Source organism: Harpia harpyja, chromosome 3 (assembly GCF_026419915.1).
Source record: "Harpia harpyja isolate bHarHar1 chromosome 3, bHarHar1 primary haplotype, whole genome shotgun sequence".
Lineage (NCBI taxonomy): Eukaryota > Metazoa > Chordata > Aves > Accipitriformes > Accipitridae > Harpia > Harpia harpyja.
This window is the reverse complement of record NC_068942.1, coordinates 67,306,171-67,330,085: the sequence shown is the minus strand read 5'-3', so window position 1 is coordinate 67,330,085 and position 23,915 is coordinate 67,306,171. Positions and strand designations below refer to the sequence as shown.

At 34.6% G+C, this 23,915-nt stretch overlaps 1 protein-coding gene across 6 annotated transcripts in view; it reads left to right on the top strand.

Annotated features, from left to right (window-relative positions):
* ATG2B (autophagy related 2B) overlaps window positions 1–23,915 on the top strand; it is a 49,431-nt gene that overhangs the window by 3,447 nt on the left and 22,069 nt on the right. For 3 of the 6 annotated variants that reach the window (XR_008234559.1, XM_052783095.1, XM_052783094.1), the window contains exons 2-23: window positions 411–573; window positions 2,461–2,613; window positions 3,599–3,701; window positions 5,063–5,225; window positions 5,751–5,930; window positions 9,129–9,229; window positions 10,332–10,510; window positions 11,241–11,395; window positions 12,115–12,226; window positions 12,384–12,645; window positions 13,610–13,760; window positions 14,296–14,388; window positions 14,562–14,750; window positions 16,136–16,409; window positions 17,238–17,343; window positions 18,437–18,629; window positions 18,782–18,924; window positions 20,145–20,302; window positions 20,557–20,729; window positions 21,034–21,184; window positions 22,063–22,262; window positions 23,160–23,240. Coding sequence is in view for 5 of the 6 variants with exons in the window: in XM_052783095.1 (XP_052639055.1) it covers window positions 411–573; window positions 2,461–2,613; window positions 3,599–3,701; window positions 5,063–5,225; window positions 5,751–5,930; window positions 9,129–9,229; window positions 10,332–10,510; window positions 11,241–11,395; window positions 12,115–12,226; window positions 12,384–12,645; window positions 13,610–13,760; window positions 14,296–14,388; window positions 14,562–14,750; window positions 16,136–16,409; window positions 17,238–17,343; window positions 18,437–18,629; window positions 18,782–18,924; window positions 20,145–20,302; window positions 20,557–20,729; window positions 21,034–21,184; window positions 22,063–22,262; window positions 23,160–23,240 (3,483 nt within the window). In the remaining variant the exon portion in view is untranslated. Of the gene's footprint in view, window positions 1–410; window positions 574–2,460; window positions 2,614–3,598; window positions 3,702–5,062; window positions 5,226–5,750; window positions 5,931–9,128; window positions 9,230–10,327; window positions 10,511–11,240; window positions 11,396–12,114; window positions 12,227–12,383; window positions 12,646–13,609; window positions 13,761–14,295; window positions 14,389–14,561; window positions 14,751–16,135; window positions 16,410–17,237; window positions 17,344–18,436; window positions 18,630–18,781; window positions 18,925–20,144; window positions 20,303–20,556; window positions 20,730–21,033; window positions 21,185–22,062; window positions 22,263–23,159; window positions 23,241–23,915 lie in introns of all 6 variants that reach the window. The other 3 variants (XM_052783096.1, XM_052783093.1, XM_052783097.1) reach the window with 2 other exon arrangements.

The following is a 23,915-nucleotide window of genomic DNA, read 5'->3' as shown; positions in this document are numbered from 1 at the left end:
ATGAACATTACATTGAAATTCCATGCTAGTAAAATACTTTTGCCACAGAAAGTAGGTACTTCCTGTGTTTTTACTTTTAGCCTGTTTTCAGCTTTCTTCAAGTATCGCCAGAGAAAGGATAGATTAACTTGTGTCAGTGCTGTAGTATTTATATCAGTAAGATCACAGAATGGTTTTGGTGTTGTGCAAAAATACAGGTTATATAGCTACCACAGAGAAATCTGTATTATGCTGAAAGCTAAGTAACTAATGTGAGACAAATTACGATGGAATCAAAATACTTGAAAGTGGCCATCTTACTGTCTTTCTGAGTATAATTACTTTTCTGGTAGCCTCAATATGTTTTATTTGTTATATGCAAAATTATGGATGTGATTTATTATTATTTTAATTTTATTTTCTTCTTCTAGTGTCTTAATGAGATCCTAGAGTCTGCAGATGCACCTCTGGAAGTCACAGATGGATTTATCCAATCAATTTCTTTATCTGTTCCATGGGGGTCGTTGCTACAGGATAACTGTGCATTAGAAGTAAAAGGATTAGAGATGGTCTTCAGGCCAAGACCAAGGCTTGGTAGGCTTAATTTTTAATTTTTGAAAAGGAGATTCATTACAGTTTTTCAGAGGCAAAAGGCTACACTTGTTTTAGTCAGTTCTTAGCCTTATTTAAAGTGCCATTTAATTTACATACATTAATGATAGAGAATGTAATAAAAAAAGAAACTGTCAGGTGTTCATAAATTGGTTGTCAAGTGTTTCTCAATTGGTTGTTGTTCTGTTAAATAACTTAAAATGTTTATAATGTTCCTACTGTTGTACCTTCTTCCAAACTGTTTCAGACATATTGAAATGAAAATGCTACTGTGTGGAAAGGAGTTTTTGTTAGCTAGGTTTTTTGGGTGTTGTATACCAAGTGCTGTCAGTCAGCATTAGTAGCTGGCTATTAGGTGGCAGTAGGATAACCCAATAACATAAGACTGTGAGGGGGGGTTACAGTGAGGTTCTGGCTTTCTTCAGCAACTTTAGGGTGAAAGATGCATCTTCTTGAATATTTGGAGAACAAGTAATACAATTTAATTGCTATCACAGTCTGAAATAATGACCTTTAAGTATTCTAAATACTTACTACCTCTGATTATAATGCTGAGAGGATTGTCTGAGCTCTTCTAGCTTGTCTGTATCCATATGAATCTAACTGATCTAGTTTAAACTGTCCTGGTGATAAATTTTCACTGATTATCCAACCTCCATAAATTCTGTTAAGATGTGTTGTTACAGCATGTGTGGGACATTTGGTGCATTTTTAGTGTGTGGAAAATTTTGATTGAATGTCTGAAGGATTTTAATTTGTTTTCCTTTTTATAGTGTAGAGAAGATAGAAGAAAATACTTCTTTAAGTGCATCATGAAGAAGAGAAAAAAATGCATAAACCCTATTTTCCATTTTTTGCTAGTTACTTTAAGTAACTTGCTTATATGTACTCTGCATTTCATTCTTATTTTTTTAACTCAAACCAAATTTTGAGCTGTCTTACTTTCTGATGTAAGATTATTGCTTTGAAAGAATGGTAGTATTAGGAGGAAACTTTATTTATTCACTTGCATCCATTTAGTTCTCTTTTGATGCACAGTGCTTTGTAATACAGTAGGAGAAAAACATGATGCTGGTTTAATCATGATTCTATAGCTACATGGATGTTCCAGATCTGAATGCTAAACTGGAATGTTTTGCCTGTTTAACGTGTTTGTATTTGTACTAGTTTTACTTTTGTTTGCCTATACTAGAGTGTTATAGTTGAATTTGATTAGCTTTTCTAATCTAGTTTTATAGTATTTTCTCACAATGGGCTTGGCATTAGGTAATAAGAATGCACTGTCAGTTGAGCTAATGGGGCTGCTAGAAAACTTGTTCAGCTTAATGCGTGCTGTGCTTTTGGACTTTCTTATGTTCTACTTATTATGTCAGGTCTGTGTTAGACATTTAAAACGGTGTTCTAATATGCTAAGATAACATCTTAAACCTTGTTTAGTCTTTCCCAATCTAGGATATGTTTCAAATGGAATAAGAAACCTTAAAATAATTCAAATAATTCTTAAAAAAGAGTTATTTCCTTGATTTCATTTTGCTGATTACACCTGCAAAATCTTAACAATATAATAAAAGTACTTCAGAAATTATTAACTTAAACCAGTGCTGAAGATTGGTTACACTAAATCCTGGTTTCATCTTGTTTATATTGAATTTTCAAATACCAGACTCTTACCAATGCAATCTAAATAGATTAAAGTAATTTTAAAGTATTAAAGTCTATAAAGACATATTGTAACTAAATTTGTTTTTAAGTATGACTTCTTACTAAGCTGTTGAAACTCTTTTCTGGATGTGCCAAATGTATTATTTTGTTTCGTCTTTATTGTTTCAAAATGTTCACAAATTTATTAAGACTTCTTTTACTCCACAGCATCTGGGTCTGAGCCTATGTATTGGTCAAGTTTTATGACCAGTAGTATGCAGCTTGCAAAAGAGTGTCTTAGCCAAAAATTGACAGATGAACAAGGAGAAGGGTCCCAGCCTTTTGAAGGACTTGAGAAATTTGCAGAAACTATCGAAACAGGTATGAATTAATTATCGAGATCTGAAAGAACATCTGAGAATAAATCAGTTTGTTGTGTCTCAGTTTTACAAAATGGCATCTCATTTGCCCTAACTTGTCTCACAAATTTTCACTTGTTAGCATTACTTGTAAAATTTAAACAGGAAAGCAGGACAATTGATCTTGTTTTCGAAGCGGGGAAGAAAAGCCCATTTACTTACTACAAAATGTGTATACTTCCCTCAGTGAACAGAATGAACCCTACTGCAGGGCAAATTGGTGTTTGTTTATACCGGAACAAATCCAGCTAAATCTGTGCTTCAGTGATTGGTGAGATGCCTTAGTTTTGGAGGTGCCAATTTAGTTAATCACACAAACTTAGATTGTTAGTAGTGACGCTGTTGAGGGAGAAACAGAGAATGGTTTTTCAGCTATTTTTACACAAAGCTGACCTGTTATGACATATGCGTCTCAATAATCACACCATGTTGTTAGAAGTGCTTTAGAAACTCTGGTTGGTTTTGGTGGTGGGTTTTTTTAAGTGGAAGAAACTAAGGGCTTGTGACCACATTATGTGGTGGAGAACCTAGTGCTGAAATGTCTGAGCTAAGGGAAATGTTCAAATTCAGATCTAGAAATAGTATTCAGCCAAAGTAGCATGGTGCTATAGCAATATTTAGGAGTTCAGACATGGTGCACAATGAAGCAGGTACTTTCTTTAAGCATCATCCACACTGAGCCATAGAACAACTTGGTTTGAGTTGTCACTTGCTCAGATATCTGTGCATTAAAGGTCCATTGCACAGTATGGATGTACGTATTGGACATTTAATAGTTTATGCTGTTACTTGATGTCTTGTTACATTATTAAACTCAATTATTTTCACTGAAATAAATATTGAGAACTTAAACAAAATGAAAGACTGTTTTAAATTGGTTATAAAAGTCACTGTTGAGAAACTTGACTTAAATGCTTGCATGATATCTTTTTGTTTTCTCATTTAAGTTCTAAGAAGAGTGAAAGTTACCTTCTTAGATACTGTTTTGCGAATAGAACATGTGCCGGAAAACTCTAAAAGTGGAACTGCACTTGAAATCAGAATTGAAAGGTAAAGATTTTTTTAAAAATCTGTTTGGGTTTTTTTTTTTTCCTAAGGCGCTTTTTGACATTTCCTGTACAGTATATTTTGCCCATGCACATACATTCTTAGTATACAGCTAAGACACTAGCTCTTGAGCACCTGTTTTGTAATGCCCGAGAGCATTTTCTCCACTCAACTTCCACTTCACATTTAAGCTAAAGATATTTAACCATCAAATTAGAAGAGTTCTGGATTTTCCAAAGATAAGTGAATGACCTTCCACAATTATTGAATACCATTTCTCAGACGTTCAACAGTCAATGGATATTGTTGGCAAATCAGGCTGCCTCTTCAATATGCAAAAGGAACTGACCCTTTTGAGTAAGACACTTCAAATATTTTCAGAAAAAAAGATACAGTCCTGAAAAAAAATTAAACTGGAAGATTTTAGGTCCTCTGAGCTTTCAGAAGAGCCCACATGTATTCTGTAATTACTTTGGACTTGACTACTGTACATGTACTTAAAGTATTTTTTTTGACCTATGGGATAGTGTAATCATGCTTTCTTGCAAGGTATTGAAATCATTACCAAATAAAACTGATTCTTACTGAGAAATGCTAATGAAGTACATTTGATTTTAAACATTTATAAACTGCAGGTTTTTATGTTCAGTTCAGGAGAGATGTCAGTAAAACTGTAATTACTTTTCTTATGGAAGTCCATTCCCAGAACAAACCTCCTTTTCTGTACTTTAAAAATTAGATTGAAACAAACTGTTTAATGGCATGTTGTTTTGATATTTGATACATTTTATTTATGGAAAGGTGGGTGTACTTTTCCACTGTAAATTCTATTATGTGAAGACTTGCATCTTTTTAAGAGTTTACTGTTTATGCTCTCACTATTATAATGTAAGAAATTTAATTTCACAGAAATTTTACAGGATTGGAGGCTATTCTCTCAATTTTCAACTTTCATTTTGACAGCATGTTACTTTCAAGTACAGAACATATACGACAGAAAAAAAAGTTAGATTGCAGATTTTTAAAACATTCAGATTCTGAAGCAAGAATTGTGTGTGTCCTAATGGAAACATATGTATAGAAGTGTTGGGCAGACTCCTTCACTTTGTGGTCAGATTAGACATAAGTACTAGGATAATACACTAGGATATGTTCATACTGGAAGCATGTCACAATTGTCCTGTAGAAAATTTAAGATTTCCACCCATTCCCAGAGAGTGGTGGTTTCTTCTTTCATGACAGTCAATGGCATCGTAAATAGCATGAAGAGAGAGAACATGTACAAACTTAGAGGCTAAATGGCACAATAAAGGTAAAAATTTGCATGCACCTACCATCTTTATTTCCTTTCTTTTGTCTCCCAGAACTATGTACTGTGATGAAACTGCAGATGAGTGCTCTGGAATTAATGTACATCAGCCCACAGCTTTTGCTCACAAGTTACTGCAGCTCTCAGGTGTCTCTTTCTTCTGGGATGAGTTTCCTGCATCAGCAAAGTCCTCCCCAGTGTGTTCAGCTACACAGCTGGTAAAATAAATACATTATATAAGAATGTAAATTGATGAAGGATAAGCTGTATTGTTACACTAATATATTAAATTCATTCTAAAGGATATAGAGTTGAACTTTTACTTGAATCTGTGTTCGATAAGTTTCATAATCACTTCCTGTTGATTTTGAGGAGGGGGAAGGAAACAGAGACTTCAGGACTGAGTAAAATTTAGGGTGTGTTATACTGGATTCTGGTTGCAACTTTAATGTACAGAAGTCCTCTACAATTCACTGTTCTGTGGAAACTTGCTACACTTTTTTGCAAAGGCCTAATGTTTCGCATTTTACATGCCTTGTTTCTTTCACAGTTATTAATACATGTTTTTAACACTATTGTCAAATTTATATTTGGGTAAAATGATCATTTTGGGGGTAAGCTTATTTGAAATGCTTGGGTTTTGGTTTGGTTTGATTGATGTGGGGGTTTTTTTATTTGGGTTTTTTGGTTGTTTTTGTAAGAAATGGGATACATTCTTATTCCTTTCTCTGTAATGTTTTAAGGCAACTGAACCAAAGCTTTCACCTAGCTGGAATCCAAAAATCATTTATGAGCCACATCCGCAATTAACAAGAAACTTGCCAGAAATTACTCCTTCTGACCCTGTACAGATCAGTAAGCTGATTGGTAGAATGGAGTTGAGCCTGACATTAAAGCAAAATGAAGTACTTCCTGGAGCTAAGGTTAGTCATGCTTTCCTGGTCTTTAACTAAATTAATGGCTATGTAGGATTTTATTTTTTCTACTGCATACGAAAAATGGTGAGATTCTTAAGGGGACAGAATCCTCTTAGTTTTGTTGTAGATTCTCTGCGTTAAAAAACCAATATATATGTCTAATAAGACATCTTTGCAGTGGCCAGACAAGTCAATGGCACACTGAAATCTGTTAAAGAAGAATTCCTGTATGTTAGAGAGACTGAATTTATTATTGGAGTAACTCCTGAGAAAGCGGTTTTGTTTTCATGAAAATTCTGCTGCTATTAATTTATCCTTTTTTCTTGTAGCACTATGACTGACTTTGCCTACATATGTGTGGAATGTTTAACTGGTTAATGAAAATCACTTTGGTTTTAAAAGGGTATAATTTACTTCAACAATTAAAAGTAAACCTTAAATGATTAATTAGGTTGCAGCATTGCAGCATTATAAAACTAACATGGACTTTTCTACTTCTGAATTTTTATATTAAAACTTGTAGTAAATCAAATAATAATGGCATGTTTAAATGCTACTAGTTAAAATAGTATTTTATTTTACTTTTACATAAAGATACAGGAAGCAAAGCAGTTTAAAATAAAGCCCTATTTTTTTTTTAAAGTGTGAGTATATAAGTAAAGTTGTTTAAATATATTCCCCTTGTCTCCAATTTTAAAATGGGCTATTGACCTGTCTTGTATAGTACACTACATTCTATAGAAAGCATAAAGTTTCTACTACAGTAGAAAAGTTTCTTATGTCCCGCAATTTCTAGTCAATCTTTAACTTTTCTTAACTGAATAAACAAGAAGAGTCCTTGAAAAATGAAATAACATATTTTGTTTGGTGTGAAATAGAAAAATGCTGACTATTTAAAAAGTATGAATAGTTAATGCAGTTAACACCTGTAAATTAACTGATGTCCAGATGTTTCTAAAGATAAAAAAGTTTCCACTTTTATATCATTAGATGTATTTTAAGGTAGCCAGAAGAAAAACATCAAGGGCAGAGTTGAGAGTAATTTTTGTTTTATAGATGTTCAATATAATAGAATGCAGAGCAGTGGTCTCTGCAACTTGGGCTTGAGTACAGGCAAAACACTGTTGATATGTTAAATAACAGCAACATCTGAACTAGTGAATGGGTGTAATATTACATGACAAAAATAAAGAAGGACCTGTTTTTTGATTTATCAGGTAGAGTTCATGCAGATTGGAGAAAACATAGATACAGTATATCACTTAGTCTAGGTTAAACTTTTTTTTTCACTCTGGAAACTGAATTGTGTGAGAACACCTTTTATTAGAATAGGTGTTTCAAGCATTTAAGCTACAAAATGTACTGTATAAGTTCATGTCAAGTATGACACACTTCAATAATTTAATTTTCTTTCAAGTCTTTCCAAAGGATGGAAAATGTAGTAGGAAACAGTATACAAAACTAATTGATGATTTATTTTCCCTGCTTAAGTAAATATTAAGGTCTTTATGAGCAAAACTATATTTTCATATAAATGCATTCCACTGCATCCCTATTTTCTTTCCCCGCCCCATAAGTGTGGTGGGTTGACATTGCCTGGCTGTCATACACCCATCCAGCTGCTCTCACTCGCACTCCTCAACAGTACAGGGGGAGGGAATGTGATGAAAAAGCTCATAGTTTGAAATAAAGACAGGGAGACCACTTAGCAGTAACTGTCGTGGGCACAACAGACTCAACTTGGGGAAAATTAATTGAATTTATTACCAATTAGAATGGAGTTGGATGATGAGAAACAAACTAAAACATCTTCCCCTCACCCATTTTTTTTCCCAGGGTCAGCTTCACTTTGTCATTCCCAACTCCTATACCTCCTCACCACCTTGAGCAGTGCAGGGGGGATGGGGAATTGAGGGGTTGCAGCCAGTTCATAACAGTTCCTCTCTGCTGTTCCTTCCTGCTCAAGCTTTTCCCCTACTCCGTTGTGGGTCCCTCGGTTTGCAGCCCTTCACAGACTGCTTCAGTGTGGGCCCTCTCCATGGGCTACAGTCCAGCAGGATAAAACTGCTCCCGCATGGGTCCTCCATGAACTGCAGTTCCTGACAGGGGAACCTCCGGCTGTGTGGGCTCCTCTCCATGGGCTGCAGCACCTGCCAGGAGCCTGCTCCTGTGTGGTCTCTCCACAGGCTACAGCTTCCTTGAGGGCATGTTTACCTGCGGCAGAGCAGGGTCTTCCTTGAGCTGCATTGTGGGTTTCTGCTCTGGTGTGATCCCTTCCACAGGCTGCAGAGGAATATCTGCTCTGGCACCTGCAGCACCTTCTGCCTCTCCTTCTTCCCTGACCTTGGTGTTTGCAGGATTGTTTCTTTTGCTGTCTTTTCCTCACTGCCCACACAGCATTTTGCCCTTTCTTAAATATGTTTTCACAGAGGCACCACCAGCTTTGCTGATGGGCTCAGCTGTGTCCTGAGGTAGGTCCATTACAGAGCTGGCTGGAACCAGCTCTGCCCAGCATGGGGCAGACCCTGACCTCTTAGCACAGAGGCTGCCCCTGCAGCATACTCTGCTGCCAACACCTCGCAACCTACACCCAATACAATGAGTAATAATCATGAATGGACGAATGTCTGGGAGTACAGGATTCTAGAATTGAAAAATAAATCTGTACAAGTCCTTAAGATAATTTTAACTTGAACTGCTCTCAAAAGATAAGTGGCTTGCTTTCTTTTATACCATCTCAAACCAATTAGATGTCTATAAACATCCCACTTTATGAAGAAAATAGGTGAATTTATTCATCTGTATACTCAAGAGAAGTCTTAGAGTTTTTAAGGTCTACTTCAGAAGGTGCTGACTTCTGTATTTTATATTAGTATGTAATACTAACTTCATGTTGTTGATTACTTCTGGAATTATTAAAGAAGCAAAATAACTAGCAGGTTAATGGTATTCTTGAATTTTCCTATTAGGCAATTGTGTATTTATTTTAAGCTAATAAATTGTCAGTCACACACCTGCATTTATCCTGCCAAGCTACAGATCGGAAACAATACACAGTTAAATTTCTAGCTGTTGTTGTGTACAACTGCTGGAATGGCTGTATCCTTTACAGCATCATAATCTGTTATCAAAATAGCTGATTCAAGACTTTTAAAGAAAAATTCCTTAAGTGTTCTTGAAAGTGTTCTTTCTATTTTTTTTTAGTTGGATGTAGATGGACAAATAGACTCTATACATCTATTTCTGTCACCAAGGCAGGTGCATCTTCTATTGGACATGGTAGCAGCTATTGCTGGACCAGGCAAGTGAACATTCTGTAAATGTTAAATATGTATTACGGTGGACAAAAAATAAAGTTTGCAAGATAAACAAGTTTCCTCAGTGGAAAAAAAATACTTGTGGTGGTAGATTATTATTAATTTCTATCTGATATTAGCAAGATGTTTTATAGCTGCTCTGAGTAGAACTATGATGAATTTATTGACTTCAGTTGCAAATTGTATGTGCTGGTAATGAAAATCTACGTAACAAACAAGGCTTGACAAGTGACTATATAATAGGACAAGAGGTGCGGAAATGGTAAATGGAGAAAATCAGGAGGCCAGAACAATTTTGGTTCTTGTAGCATCTGTTTCATTAGAGGAGCTTAGCAGTCTGGTTCCTTCTCTGTCCTATGCTTTAGTGATGGGCACAGAAAACAGAACAGGCAGCAATTGAGTTTGTTTGTCCATATTTGCTAAGTAATTAACAGCAGTGTTTTGACTACTATAATAGCAGGATGAGGATGTTTTGGTTTGTGTCGTGGTCATTCGTGTCCGCCCCCCCCCCCCCCCCCCCCCATCTACCTAATGTAACAACACTTATTATTAGGGTAGATAGTTAATCTTTTTGAGAAGATTTGTCATGTCCTGGGTAGATGCTTAATATTCTTCTAATGATACTGATATATTTGTTGTACTGGACTTGTTCATTGTTTTTGGATAACTGGAAAAGCATTACGTATAGTTTCTGATATGTGTCATCTTCAAACCCAAAATTTTAATGATTTCTTAATAGTAAAACCTTTAAGAGATTGTGTCCTTAGTTCCTAAAGCTGACTGAGAAGATAAATATATGCTGATATTTTATGTGAACACATTTGCATATATGACCTTAAAATATTTTCTTCAGACTTGAAATTAATGAATGCTAGGGAGAGAATAATTTGTTTTGGACAAGTAAAATCTTCAAAACAACAAAATGCATGTATATACATATCTGATTTACAAAAAATATGTATATATATACAGATACATATATATACACTAACAACAGTTGGTTAGTTTACAGATTCATTTTTGAATTTTCCTTGGGATACTGGTAAGGAAATTACAGTGGGCTTTCTGTCCTTTTTTTGAATTCAGAGAGCCTAAGCAGGATAGAATTGTCAAATAAAGATAGGAAGAACCGGCCGATGCAACAGGAAGATGAGTATCGGATTCAGATGGAGTTGAAACGTTATTTAAGAAAAGAGTCTTTATCTGCAGGAGCATCATCTGAACAAAGCTTCTATGAGACAGAGAGTACCAGAACGCCTTCTAGTCGTGGCAAGTATAAAAGATGATGCAGCGCAGCAAATAACCTGTTGTTAAGATTATATAAATTGACTGGTCATCTTTTAATCTTACTAACTTAAGTATTGAAAGAGCTTTGACATAGAATAATTGTATGCTATTAATTTTACTGTTGAATAAAAAATTAACACCTAGTTTAGGTATCAGGCTAGACTTGATTCAGTATTTCATTAAAACTGTATAGTAATATGTTATTGTGCACACAGTAACTACACATGCTGTGTAACATCTTTTCAAATGCATGGTTGAGGAAATTAAATTTGGAATAATAGTTGCATTGCCCTGATACTTATATTTTTATTTGAATATTTTTTTGCCAATTATTTTTAAATAAATAGTAATCATAAATATGTATATATAAAAATAAATAAATAATGAAAATATGGACTTTGATTTGTCAAAAGGAGAGTGTATGAATTTATAGAAATTATGCCAACTTGAATATGAAAATGGAACATTTAACTGTTTTGGTATTTATTATTTTTTTTGCTCACCCCCCACCCCCTTTTTTAATAAATCTCTGTCCATAGATAATACTAGTCTCAGTGTCAAGAGAACTTGGAACTTCTGTAAATAATATATTTAGCTGGTTATTCTGTCTGGCAGTTAGATTTCTGAACTTACTAATACATTTCTGTTAAAAGTAAAGGTTGGGGTTTTTTTCATTAGAAAATAACTCTTTACTATCTATGGTTCTTATTAGAAGAAGAAGTTTTCTTCTCAATGGCTGAAATGGACATGTCTCACAGCCTTTCCTCCCTTCCACCTCTTGGAGACCCTCCCACCATGGATCTAGACTTGTCTTTAACCAGTACATACACAACTACACCAGCAGGATCTCCACTGAGCACTACAGTGGTATAGTATTAGCAACATTTAAAATCTTTTAGAAATTAACACTTTTGTCTGAAACTGTTGCATAAATATTCTTTACAATATCAATAACTATTGCAAAATTCTAGGACAATTGAAAATGTTTAGAACTGATAGTATTCCTTTTCAGCTATGGAAATTGTATTGGAAAATTTGTCGTCTGTTTGGCTACCAAAACAGGAAATGGAATGTATTTGTTTTCAAATGCCTTGAAGCTTATGTAGGATGCTTTTTGATTTATTTTTCTTTTTAATAACTGCATGTTTGCCATCTGGGTTTTGTTTATATGGACTACACAGGCATTGACAATAAAAAGTACAAAATCATTGTATTACATTATTCCTCAAAAACCATAAAAATTATGCTGTTGATATCGCTGTCTGTCCCAAATCTGTTATGTGCCTAATGTTTTGCTTAATGAAAGCCATGGAGAACAGTTGTGCTTTTTACAGAGAAAGAGGAGAATATGTGGTCATGGAGAGAGCAACTTTAGCTTTAAAAATATGTGGCTGTTAGACAATCACAGAATTAGAAAGCGTAGCCCAAACTAAAGCATATCTACATGGCATGAATACACCATGAAATGGCATGCTGTTGATTGTTTATGCATGTATTTTCTTTTTGTTCCTTTACCTTTATTTATGTTTGATCTAATGTCTAACATCTATTTGTCAAATTTAAGATCATATATACTTTTGTTTTAGCTTCAACCAACTTGGGGTGATTTTCTTGATCGTAACAAACAAGAACTACAACCCCCAAGAGGTTCTTCGCTTACAGCCAACATGGTTCACCAGACTTCCTTAAGAAGGACATGTAAGTTAAAATGTTGTTTTGCATTCTGCTCACTAGGTAATTCTGTAAATGAACTGTTACGCAGCAACTTGTTAAAAAGAAATGAAAATCAAAAGTAAGATGATTTTATAAATCTGTTATTGCTGAAAAATTATGTGAACTTAATTTTGTATTTCAGCTATTCCATCCAGATCTGTTTCTGTGGATGAATCCAGACCTGAGCTTCTTTTTAGACTGGCAGTTGGAACTTTCTCAGTGTCTGTACTTCATATTGACCCTTTACCCCCACCTGAAAGTTCACTGAACCTTAACCCATTGACACCAATGGCTCGGGATTTCTTTACCCGAATAGAAAAGATTGAGCCAGTTAAGTTTTCAACAGAAGATTTTCTGTCCTTCCGAGAAGTATTTGCAGAAGCTTGTTCTCATGATCACCTTAGGTATAACTTTGCTTATTAATAAATATAATTAACAAAAATATCTTTTAAGTAAATTTGAATAAAGTTAGTTTATTTCCATAGGAATTGTGTCAATATTTTAATTGCATTAGACTTCTTTGTTAATTTCAATATAGCCTGTAAGTTTGACATCTGTTGTCTAAGACTGTGGTGTTTGGTTTTTGGTTTGGGTTTGGGTTTTTTTGTTTGTTTGTTTTTGGTTTGTTTTTTTTTTAATAAAAAAAGAAGAAAAGTACATAAACATTAAAATCAACTTAGCTCTTTTCAACAATACATGAATTAAACTAGTTTTAGTACAGTTTCTACCACGGAAATCTAGAGAATCAAAAACGATTAAGTAAATAATTTCTTTAGAAATAGCTGTATTTTACAGGACCATCTTTATTCCAGTATAGGGATTTCTGCTTGAAGGTGCTTAGGGTTTTACTTAGGGCAAAATAGTATATCAGTAGGGATAAAAAGTAAGTGTGAGCAAAGTCATAAAGTTACTCAACAGTCTTTTTTTCCAGAAGTTTTTACCGTCCCAGTACAGTGTATGAAGTAAAATATTTGAGGGTGTACATATGTTTTCTTACTTTATGCATGTAATTTAGACTTCCTGAGGCATTTGACTTTTTCATTGTCTATATGTTAGATTCTCAGCTTTATGTGAATTGCGGCTTGGGTTAGATATCTAAAGTGTTCTTTACAAATTTCTCTACACTGTTGTTGAACATGTAACATAAGTGAGCTCCATTGTTTTTGTTGCTAAAGCTATAATCTGTTCAGACTACAACAATCAGAAATTGTTATTCAGAATTTTTTCTTATTTTTGAAGAAATCATGGCAGTTTTAATGATTTTTAAAAGGATTGTAGTGATCCTTTTTTTAAGTATTTAAATTTTGACTTTTCATAATTTTTATTGTTTTATGCTACTTTTCATAATTCATAATTTTCATAATTCAGATTTATAGGTACTGGCATCAAAGTGTCATATGAACAAAGACAAAGGACCGCCTCTAGAAGTTTTAGTACTGATTTATCCATTGGGGATATGGAGTTCCTGGAATGCCTTTTTTCTACTGACTCTCATTCCATTCAGCCTCACTATACAGAGGTATGTAAAAAATACAGGGATTTCCATAGAAAAGAAATGTTAATTGTATAACTGAGGACACTAGATTTTAAAATGGTTGTAATTTTAAGGTTTTTTAATTCTTTTTTTTTTATTATGTTATGATTTTAAGGTGCAACTTTTAATTGCAAGCTCAAATAGTGAACCAGACTGCTGTCATACTTGACAGGAATAGCATTAAGTAGCCAGACTTTGCTAGTTTACTTCTCTTTTAAATATGCTTAAGACAGTTTGGGAATTAGAGTATATGTTTTCCAAAAACTAACTGATGGAGTTGAGCAATGTGGAGGTTTCTTTGGGTGATGACTATTCTTCCAGTTCTTTTAATGGTCAGAGACATCCAGGGAAGTGGCTGAATAAGTGGATTGAGTAAGCAGTTGGACTGGGGCTCAGTTCGCTGACTTGAATGTAGGGTTACCTACTGTCTGTTCTAGGTAAAGTATCATAAACATCTTTTCCTGTGGCAACTCTTTCCTCCTTATCTATTAAGTGTTTTTAAATCTATTTTATTCTAAAGCTGCTGACATTTCATTCTGAAGAAGGAAATGATTCTCATGCTGTGCCATGCCTTCAGCTTCATTATAAGCATTCAGATAATAGAGGACCTCAGGTAAGGTGGGAGATTAAAGACACCAAGTTTCTGTATAGTAGCCTTTGTCTAATTCCATTCATTTTAACAGAAGGTATCTTTCTTGTAAAACAGAGTCCTTAACTCTCAGTTATTATAATTTGTTTCACTATATTGTTTTTAAGGATTTTAGTGCTTTTTCTCTTTCTTTTCAGGGTAGTCAAGGGAGACTCAGTTCTGTTCCACAGAAAGCAGAGTTACAAATAAAGTTAAGTCCAGTGTTTTGTGAGCTGGATATTAGTATTGTAGACAGATTAAATTCCTTACTTCAACCACAGAAACTAACTACAGTGGAGATGATGGCATCTCACATGTATGCTTCTTACAACAAGCACATAAGTCTGGTAAGTTAAAAGTGAAATTGATTAATAAACTTGCTGATTTTTTGCAGGAGGAAGGCAAGATGGCACTAAGCCTGAGATTGCTAATAATTCTGATTGATTTGTGGTGGTTGGAGTTTCTTGTTTGGTTTTGTTGGGGGTTTTTGTGTTTTGTTTTGTTTTGTTGTTTTGTGGTGTGGGGTGTTGTGGTTTTTTGTTTGGTTGGTTTTGGGGTTTTTTTCTGTTTGTTTGGTTTTTTACTTCTGATGCAGAACAGTAGCCTTCTGACATAGATACTCATTCTAGATTCAGTGATTGCATGCTTGATAACAGACCTAAAGACAATGGTAGCTGCTTCACAAACTGTGTAAGTTCTCAGCTTCTTGAAGAAAGCAGAACTGGGCAAAAAAGAGGAATCTTGACTGACTTCTAATCCCTAATCTGTCCCATCATGCCCTTCAGCAGCTGATATAAACTGTTGCTTACAATTCCACTTCTATATTGAAAACTCTAGGTGTCACAGTCAGCCCAGTTGCCTCTGCTGTGCCTTGTCTGCTTTTAGGGTAGGTAATAGAAAGGATGGGGAACATACACATTGCAATCTAGTGATTGAAGACCAACAGAAGAAGTTGGAGCTTGTTTGTCTTGGTTCAGGTGGTCAGCAGGATTTAAGTGTTAGTATAGTTAACACAATAACATTAAACTTGAAGAATTTTTGTAAAAAAACATGGGGAAGGTTTAATGCAATTAACTGATTTTCTATACAGGAACAAATATCTTCATGTAATTTTATTGCTGCATTGGTTGATTACAGAAAAATTAGTCTTCACAACTTACCTAAGAGAATCCTCATTTAAAAGATTTGTAAAAACATCAGTAATTTCTATCAATATGGTTATGTCCTGAAAGTTTGATTCTTTTCAATGACGGTCAGCAATAAGCTACACTCAGGGAGGTTTTGAATGACACGTCAGTGACAGGAGCTGGAAGTCATGACTTACTGAAAGGGGCAAATATGCATGATAGTAGTTCCTGGCTTCTCAACAATAGTTTTGTTTGTTTGTTTTAAAATCTGTGAGACATATTTCCTAGCTGCAGCTGATGATCCTTTGGTACTCTCACTCTGTAATTTAAGAGAAAAAAATACAAAGATAGCCATGTTTTTGAAATATTGCTAACTTCTGCAAATACTTGACTTATAAGTAAGTAGAATCTTAACAGCACCAATAATAGAAGAATATCCTAAGAGTAATAATAATTGGTCCTAGTATGTGTGTTTTGTGTGATATATGAAAAATTAATATTTTTCATTTTTTAGATATTACATTGTCAAAAGCTTTTTCCATAGTAATTTTTAGTGCTATTTTCTCTAATTTAGATTTTTTTTTTCCTTTACTTTGTGTTTTTAGCATAAAGCATTTACTGAAGTTTTTCTGGATGATTCGCATACTCCTGCAAACTGTAAAGTTTCAGTTCAAGTCACTGCCCCAGCATTAAATCTCTCTGTTCGCTTCCCAATACCTGACCTACGGTCAGATCAGGAAAGAGGACCATGGTTTAAGAAATCACTTCAGAAGGAGATTCTTCATCTTGAATTTACAGATATGGAATTTAAAACTGAGTTTATAGGAGGGTCAACTCCAGAACAAGTTAAATTAGAGCTTACCTTTAAAGAGCTAACTGGTAAGAATGTTAACATTATATTCAGATACTCTTTCTTTTATTTTCCCAGATATTATGTAGCTGAGACAAAGGTCCTCTCATATGTATTAACACAGGAAGTGTCTTTCCACCTGAATTTTGGAGCAGATATCTCTGCTGCGGTTTAGTGTTCTGTACTAAATACCAGCATAAGTCAAAATAATACTACTAGGAGGGGAGGCTTAATGTATGTAGGTGTAGTGCTTGCATTCCTGTTTTGGAGATCTGAGCCAGTATTTCTGTTATTTTCTGTTACAATGTTATACCAATTTGTTTCAATTTAGGGTATATCTGGGATCTCTTATCATAGTGTTAGGGTAAGTTTTGTAGATTTGTAGGGGGATACTACAGCTATGCAGGTTAGAAATCTCAAGTCTAGTCTAGAAATGAAGTGAATGATGTCCTAAATAACTGTCATTGAGAACTTTAATACGTTTATGCCTCTAATATCTTTGAAAGTAATAAATCTGAGACTGGTTTCTATTTGCAACCTTCTTTGCTGATTTGTCATTCCATGTACTTTTCAAGGCTGTGACATAATGTAGTGATGCTACAAATGTAAATGCAGATGTCTATGCATTAGAAGCATCTGGTGTTCTAACTTCTGCTAGCTAGAAGATAATGTGAAATAATTTTTGTTTCTAAAAATTGATATTTAATTTTTGGAGGGAATGATGAAAAAATTTGGTTAAGTATCTTAGTAATAGCATTGACAAGTTAGCCTGTTGGACTCCAGCCTGAGGAGTGGGCAACCTGGAGTTAGCAGTTGTCATTCCTGTGTTAATTTTTTAAATATCTTTTTCTACTCAGGTTCATTTGAAGAAGATAATGCAGAAGCTCCAATAAAATTTTTTCAAGTGTCTGGTGGCATAGATGGAGATATAACATCATCATCAGACAATTTTGACTGGCCTCGGTAAAATAATGTTTTATTTTTTAATGTGGGTTGTTTGGATTTTTATGAATCACTGTTATTTTTCTAATCTAAATGCAGACTGCCTGTGTGGTAAATGCTTTAAAATAATTTGCAAAGAAAGAACATGTAGCTATTGAAAAGAACCCAGGAATTTATAAAAAAAAAACAAAACAAAACCCAACTTCTACATTTATAATAATGCAAGATGGTTTTAATGTATAATGGTTTCTGCTTAGACTTGAGTAAATTTCAGTGGAATTTAGGTGAATGATTAGAGACTTGAAATGTTCTCCTATTTGGTTTTTTTTTTTTGTCACTTTACCTTTTCTCTTACTTTTGCATTTAAGACTGAATACTGAACAAACAAACAAAAAATCTGTTGAATTTTGCCTCAAAATATTAATATAAGCTGGTATAAAGACGTAACAACAATAAGGATAATTATACTGTGACTGAATTACTGCAGCTTATATCACATGTAAGGCAATACAATACTTCAGAGTTACTGAACAGAAGGACCTGACAGCTGTGGCATGTAATAAGATGTTTAAAGAGGCAATTTTAGATTTGCCACAGAATTTGCCACATATGTTTTTTGCCATAAAATTTAGTGGCTTTCTGACAGCATGTTTGTATAGACCTTTTTTTCAGCATGGTTTTCTTTTATAATGGTACGAGTAAATTTTTCTATAACAGTGTGTATATGTAATCCACTATGTCATGTAGCAGAGCATTTTTTTAATAGCTGTTGATGGTCTAATGATACAAGAATTATTCTGGGAGAGCGCTAGGTTTTTCTTAGGTCACCTAATGGTCACCTGATGGAGTTGCGAAAAGGTTAGTGTATGCTTTTTTCCTGGTGGTTCTTTTTTCATGTCACTTTGTGCCTATAAATTTGGTGTTTTTCTTAATGGTATCACTTTGTCTAATAAAATATGTTATTGTCTAATAAAAAAATGCCTGGTCTTTGAGCTATTTAGTCTATGTGTATTTAATGGTTAGCTAGTAGAGCTAGGGGACATGTGACTGTGCCTCAATATAAAAATTCTAAGCATCTCTAATGGCTTATTCTGCATAACTTCTCCAATGTCAGGATTGTATTGAAAATAAACCCTCTGGCTGTGCACTCTATTCTGGAAAGGATAGCAGCTGAGGAGGAAGAAGGTGATAATAACTTTCAAGAGGAAGAAGAAGGAGGGTCTCATTCTTTGAAGGATGTCTGTGATATTAGAAGACCAGAGCCTTCTCCTTTTTCTTCACGTAGGGTCATGTTTGAAAATGAAGAGGTACTATAAAATTCTGTTACTGCTTTGTGCTTATGATACACAAAATTAATATATTCTCACTACTTTATATGCATCTTCTGACTTCCAGTTTTGGGTTTTTTTTTTTTCACTTGAGAGTTTTCTGGGGTTTTTTTCTTTCTTTTTTCTTTCAGATGGTGATGCCAGGAGATGTGGTTGAAATGACTGAGTTTCAGGATAAAACAATTAGCAATTCTCATTATGTACTGGAACTCATGTTACCAAACATTCACTTAACATTACCAAACAAAAGTTTTTATGAAAAACTTTACAATAGGCAAGTATGATAATTGTTTTGCTTGGTTATCATGACCTGTACTTTTAGATCTGTATTCATTGTTGATAAAAGCAATTAAATGAGCAGCTATAGCAGGAATTCTTTTGTATAGTTTTCTAAGAACATAAAATACAGTATAAATATTCTTCCAAGTTAACAACAGAGACACCACTGTGTCAAATATCTGATCGGTGCCATAGCAGTGAGCTGCTAAAAAGCGTTTGGCAGATTTTGTGAACAAAGGGTAAAGTTAAATAGTCTTTTGCTTTCAGTAAATACTTTGTTCAGCTATCTGTTTGCAATGTTTCATTTTGCTCTAATCTTTCTAAATTCTCCTTTATAAATAGATCATTGTATTTCAAAACCCATTGCATTCAATGTTATTGTTTCTTTTTTATTCAGTGATTCTCCATCTAAGAATTCAGAGTCCATAAGGCAGGCAGGGGAGCAAACCCTAACAATGCAGTTTTGTAAGCCTTACAAAGGCTTACAAAAATGTAGAGAAAGTGAACCCAACTTACAGATACGTGTTCAGCATTTAATTCTGTTAGTTTTCTGTCTGAAAAACAAAGAAATACAACTAGATTAAATCAACTAAAAAACAGGTTTTATGCTGCACATTAACTACATAAAGAGAGATGCTGATCTATTTTAGCCTCTGATAGGCATCACTTTACTTCTGAATCATTTTTTCACTTCCAGAGTGGCAAAGCTGAACCTTTCATTGAATATTCTGTTGGTGTACTTCCGTAAGGAATGTCACATGTCTTTACCCTGACAGACACAGACTCACTTGAAATCAAAAGAACTAATGTTTCCTCCAGCTTTGCTTGAAAACTGATATGATCAAAATAGGGTTTTGTCACGCCCCCCCTCCAACCTACTGAGCTAATATACACCTACTAATAGAGGCTTTTGTGTCACTGTCAAATGTTAGACTTTGATATGTTTGTACCATAATTACAGAAAAAAAGTTACTTTCATTTATTGCTTTTACTCATTAATACATTATTCTTTCTTGTGCTCTTGAACTTTTTTCTTTTCCTTGTTTATGAAATCTGAAATCTGTTATATGAAGTCTGCAAAGGAAATATTGCTTGACTGAGCTTATATTAAGTGGCAATATAGTCATATATTTTGTATAAATATATGTATTATTTTGTTTTAATTATTTATTTAATTATTTTGTATAAATAATTTGATAATTTATTTCTTCCTAGGATCAGCAATGATTTATTGTTGTGGGAACCCACAGCTCCATCTCCTGTAGAAACATTTGAAAACCTTTCTTATGGTGTTGGACTATCTGTGGCCAGCCAGCTCATCAACACTTTCAGTAAAGACAGCTTTAGTCAATTTAAATCTGCAGTTCATTATGGTAATACACTTAATAAATCATCTAGAACTGTACTGATTCAAATGCATAATTGGCTGAAGTGATCAAGCTGATAGTGGAAAGAATTTGTAAACTTATAAGAGAATATTTACTTGAACCAAGAAGAGAAAACATAGGTTTCTGTTAAATTAAAATAAGTGTGAAAATGAATTGCATTACTGATGGAAAAACAATGAGTTGTTGGCATAATATGTGTACTAGCTAGAGAGTGAGTTGTTTTTCATTTTATCTATTAGATGATGAGAGTGGATCTGAGGAAGAAACACTACAGTATTATTCCACTGTTGATCCAAACTATCGTTCACGCAGAAGGAAAAAGCTTGACTCTCAGAATAAGAACTCACAAAGCTTTCTGTCTGTTCTGCTAAATGTGACACATGGATTAGTGTCAATATTCACAGATGTAAAGGTGAGACACTGGGCCTGGAAAAAATTGTTCTGTTGTTTTGACCATGGGATCCCCTTCATGCTGTATGTACTTTTTGGAAGGAACATGTGTTTGTAACAGTAATTCTGTAATCTTCTTACTACTGTACTATAACTAGACAATAATACAACACTATTTTAGCCATTCTGTTTATTTTGCTTTACATGAGAACAACTAAATGCAAGCAGGAAAATATATATTAGTAGCAAGTGTTATGTTAGTTTAGACTGTCTAACTGCAGCAAATTCAGCAAGCAATCATTTTATCATTTCTATTCTTCATTCAGCAGGACGATGGAAATACACTGGAAGGAAAATATGGAGAATTCTGGATTGAGTTCAACAGTGGTTCACTTTTCAGTGTGACTAAATATGAAGGCTTTGAGGACAGACACTATGTTTGTCTCCATTCCAGCAGCCTCAATTTATATCATCAAGGTAGGGGTGGGATTGAGGTGGCTCTGGGACTGAATTTGAAATGAGATATACTTGAAGTTTTTTAGGATAAATGCTGCTTTTTTTTTTTTTTTTTTTTTTCCCTCCGCTGATAGTGTATCATTTGGCACAACAGATTTAGTTCATGGCTAATGCTACAGTAATACAACTTCACGATAACTGTATTTACTTAGTGACAGTATAGCTCAAAGTTTCCTTGGCAACTGCTGGTCTTTAAAGATATTGTGGTCCTCTGGAAAATTAGCTGTACAGTCTGTTCTTTATTATAAGAGTACACACTTCCTACATGTAATTGGTTATTTAATTTAGAAGAGGTACAGGTTACCAGTGGCTGCTGTATCTTTCCTGGGTAGCTAATTGTAGTCAGCAGGTGAAGAATTTTAAGTTGACTGTGTAGTTTGTATGGCTGGTAACCCTCATGTAATTAAACCTTTTAAGGTTTTCCCCTCAAATGTCTCTGAATCAGTGGTAGTCAAGTTAATGGATTTTCAGTGCAAGGCTTAATTATTGTGTGTTTAGAGGTTAACCTGGCACCACCTCATAAAATGAAAAGGAGAGACATATTCCTATGTCTCCGTGTAACCCATAGATTTCTGTCCTTTATTTCAATTTTGTCATTTTGTTGGGCAAATAAAAAAACCAAACCCTATAGTCACATTGAAGATTTCAGCTAGAACCATGGTGTTAAATATTGGATCACCTGTAACCTCCCCTTCACAATTTTTGGTTGTTAGTGTGCATGACTAACTTCAGTAATTAAAATAATTTTAAAGGCATTAAACATAAAAAGGATTTTTCTTAGCTATTCATCAGTAAGAGGTTTGAAGCGCGAGGTAACTCATTCTAAAATTTCTTTGCAGGTGTGGTAGATGGGGTTGTCCCTTCCTCTGAGGTACGACTGCCCAGCACAATACGTCCCCATTGGTTAGAACCTACTATTTGTTTTTCTGAAGAAGATGGTCTTAGTAGGACTACTTCTGATGGTGTAGGAGTGGATTGTCCAAGTATGCTGACCGTTGCAGTCAAAATCCAATCAGATAAAATAGAGAGCAATACAAAGGTTTGTTTTCAAATTTGTGCTTTTATAAAGTGAGTTATCTCAGTTTATATGGAAGCATCTAGATATGGGGTTACAAGGGTTATAGATGAAGAAACCGTGTAATTCTGAGCCATTCATCCTCAAACTATAATTTGCTGTTAGAATCTTTTGGGTGCATTGTAAAATTTAAGCATCAGCATAATTTACTAATTCTTCCAATGCTTCACTTTGCTGATCACAGTATATTTCTTTACTGAATGCATTTCTTGGTCAGTTGACCTTTTTCTTGTTTTTCTTTGATTGAGTTTTAATCTGATGCCAAACCAGGCAGGAGCAAATACGAAAGAGTTAAAAGCTTTCTACTCAGCTTACTAGCAGTGTCATGTAATAGGCAGCCTTTGCTTATCTATTTGGAGTGGCACTGGTAAATGAGTGGTATGTTTGGCTTTGACAGTAGCATTCATTAGCGTGTCTAAAAGGTGACCTCTTAGCTGGCATAGTGGTGATGAATAGGTTGGTAGAGTTATCTAGAGAAGAAGGAATCTGCAGACCAGCACAATGTCATGGGGGCTCAATTGACTAAGATTTGAACAATGTAAGAAAGAACTACATTGGGTTAATACTCCTGGTAATTCCTGGTGAATCCCAGAATGAATGAACAGGTAGCCTGCCTTCCTATTACCACCACAAAATTGTCATTTCTAAACTATTCTGTTGCAAAAAGTATTAGGCTGTATTAGCCAGGGTTTCTGTATTAGGAAGCAATATTTTTTGAATGTTTAATCCTGGCCGAGTCCTTTCTTCATTTCTAGACACTTGGAGATTCTGGGAGCAGAAGGATGACTGTGTTTCATAATCTACATGTCAAATAGTTACATGTATTTCATGTAAACTAACTCATTCAACTTTCTTGTGCAGGAATTTCTAGTTGCTGTTGGACTAAGAGGAGCCACCCTTCAGCACAGAGTACTGCCTTCAGGTTTAAGCTGGCATGAACAGGTCAGGTTGCTACAGTTTTCTGGACTATATCTTCAATTTCAGTCTCATTGCTTTAACAACTGCTTTAAGTATCAAACTAAACCTTGATGGAAAGTCTTTGTGTTAGGCTGTGTCTTACTATCTTACTCTGCTCCTGAAAGCCTTATCCTTTACTTACTTTCTTGTCTCTCTTTGAGACCATTGACAGACTGTAGTCTTGCTCTTAAATTCTTAGTTGTATATTCATTTGCTACAGTTCTCTCATCATCCTAAATCTCTGCCCACAACATGTCAGGGAGATTCTGGGGTTTGGGGGGGTCTTTTTTATTGTTTGGTTGGTTGGTTTTTTAAAAGTTCAGATGGAAAATCTCAGTAGTCCAATGCTGTCCAAGTACTTAGATAATTCTTGACATAAAAAACACACTCAAAACAAACAAATGAGCTACTTGCAGCATTGAAAGCATCTCTGTATTTTTGCCTTTTGCTCACTTCATTCCTCAAGTCCCATTTCTCCCTTGTCTGTTTCCTGTTTTACATTGTTTGAATAGCAGTTAATGGAGAAGAAGATTTGGGGGAAGTAGTAAGCAGCAGTTTACATAAACGCTTGTAATGCAAAATTCTGAATTAGAAGGGTTGTACTGGTATGTGTGGATGCACAGGTATAGCGTAGCAGACAGGGCTAGAGACCTTTGACCT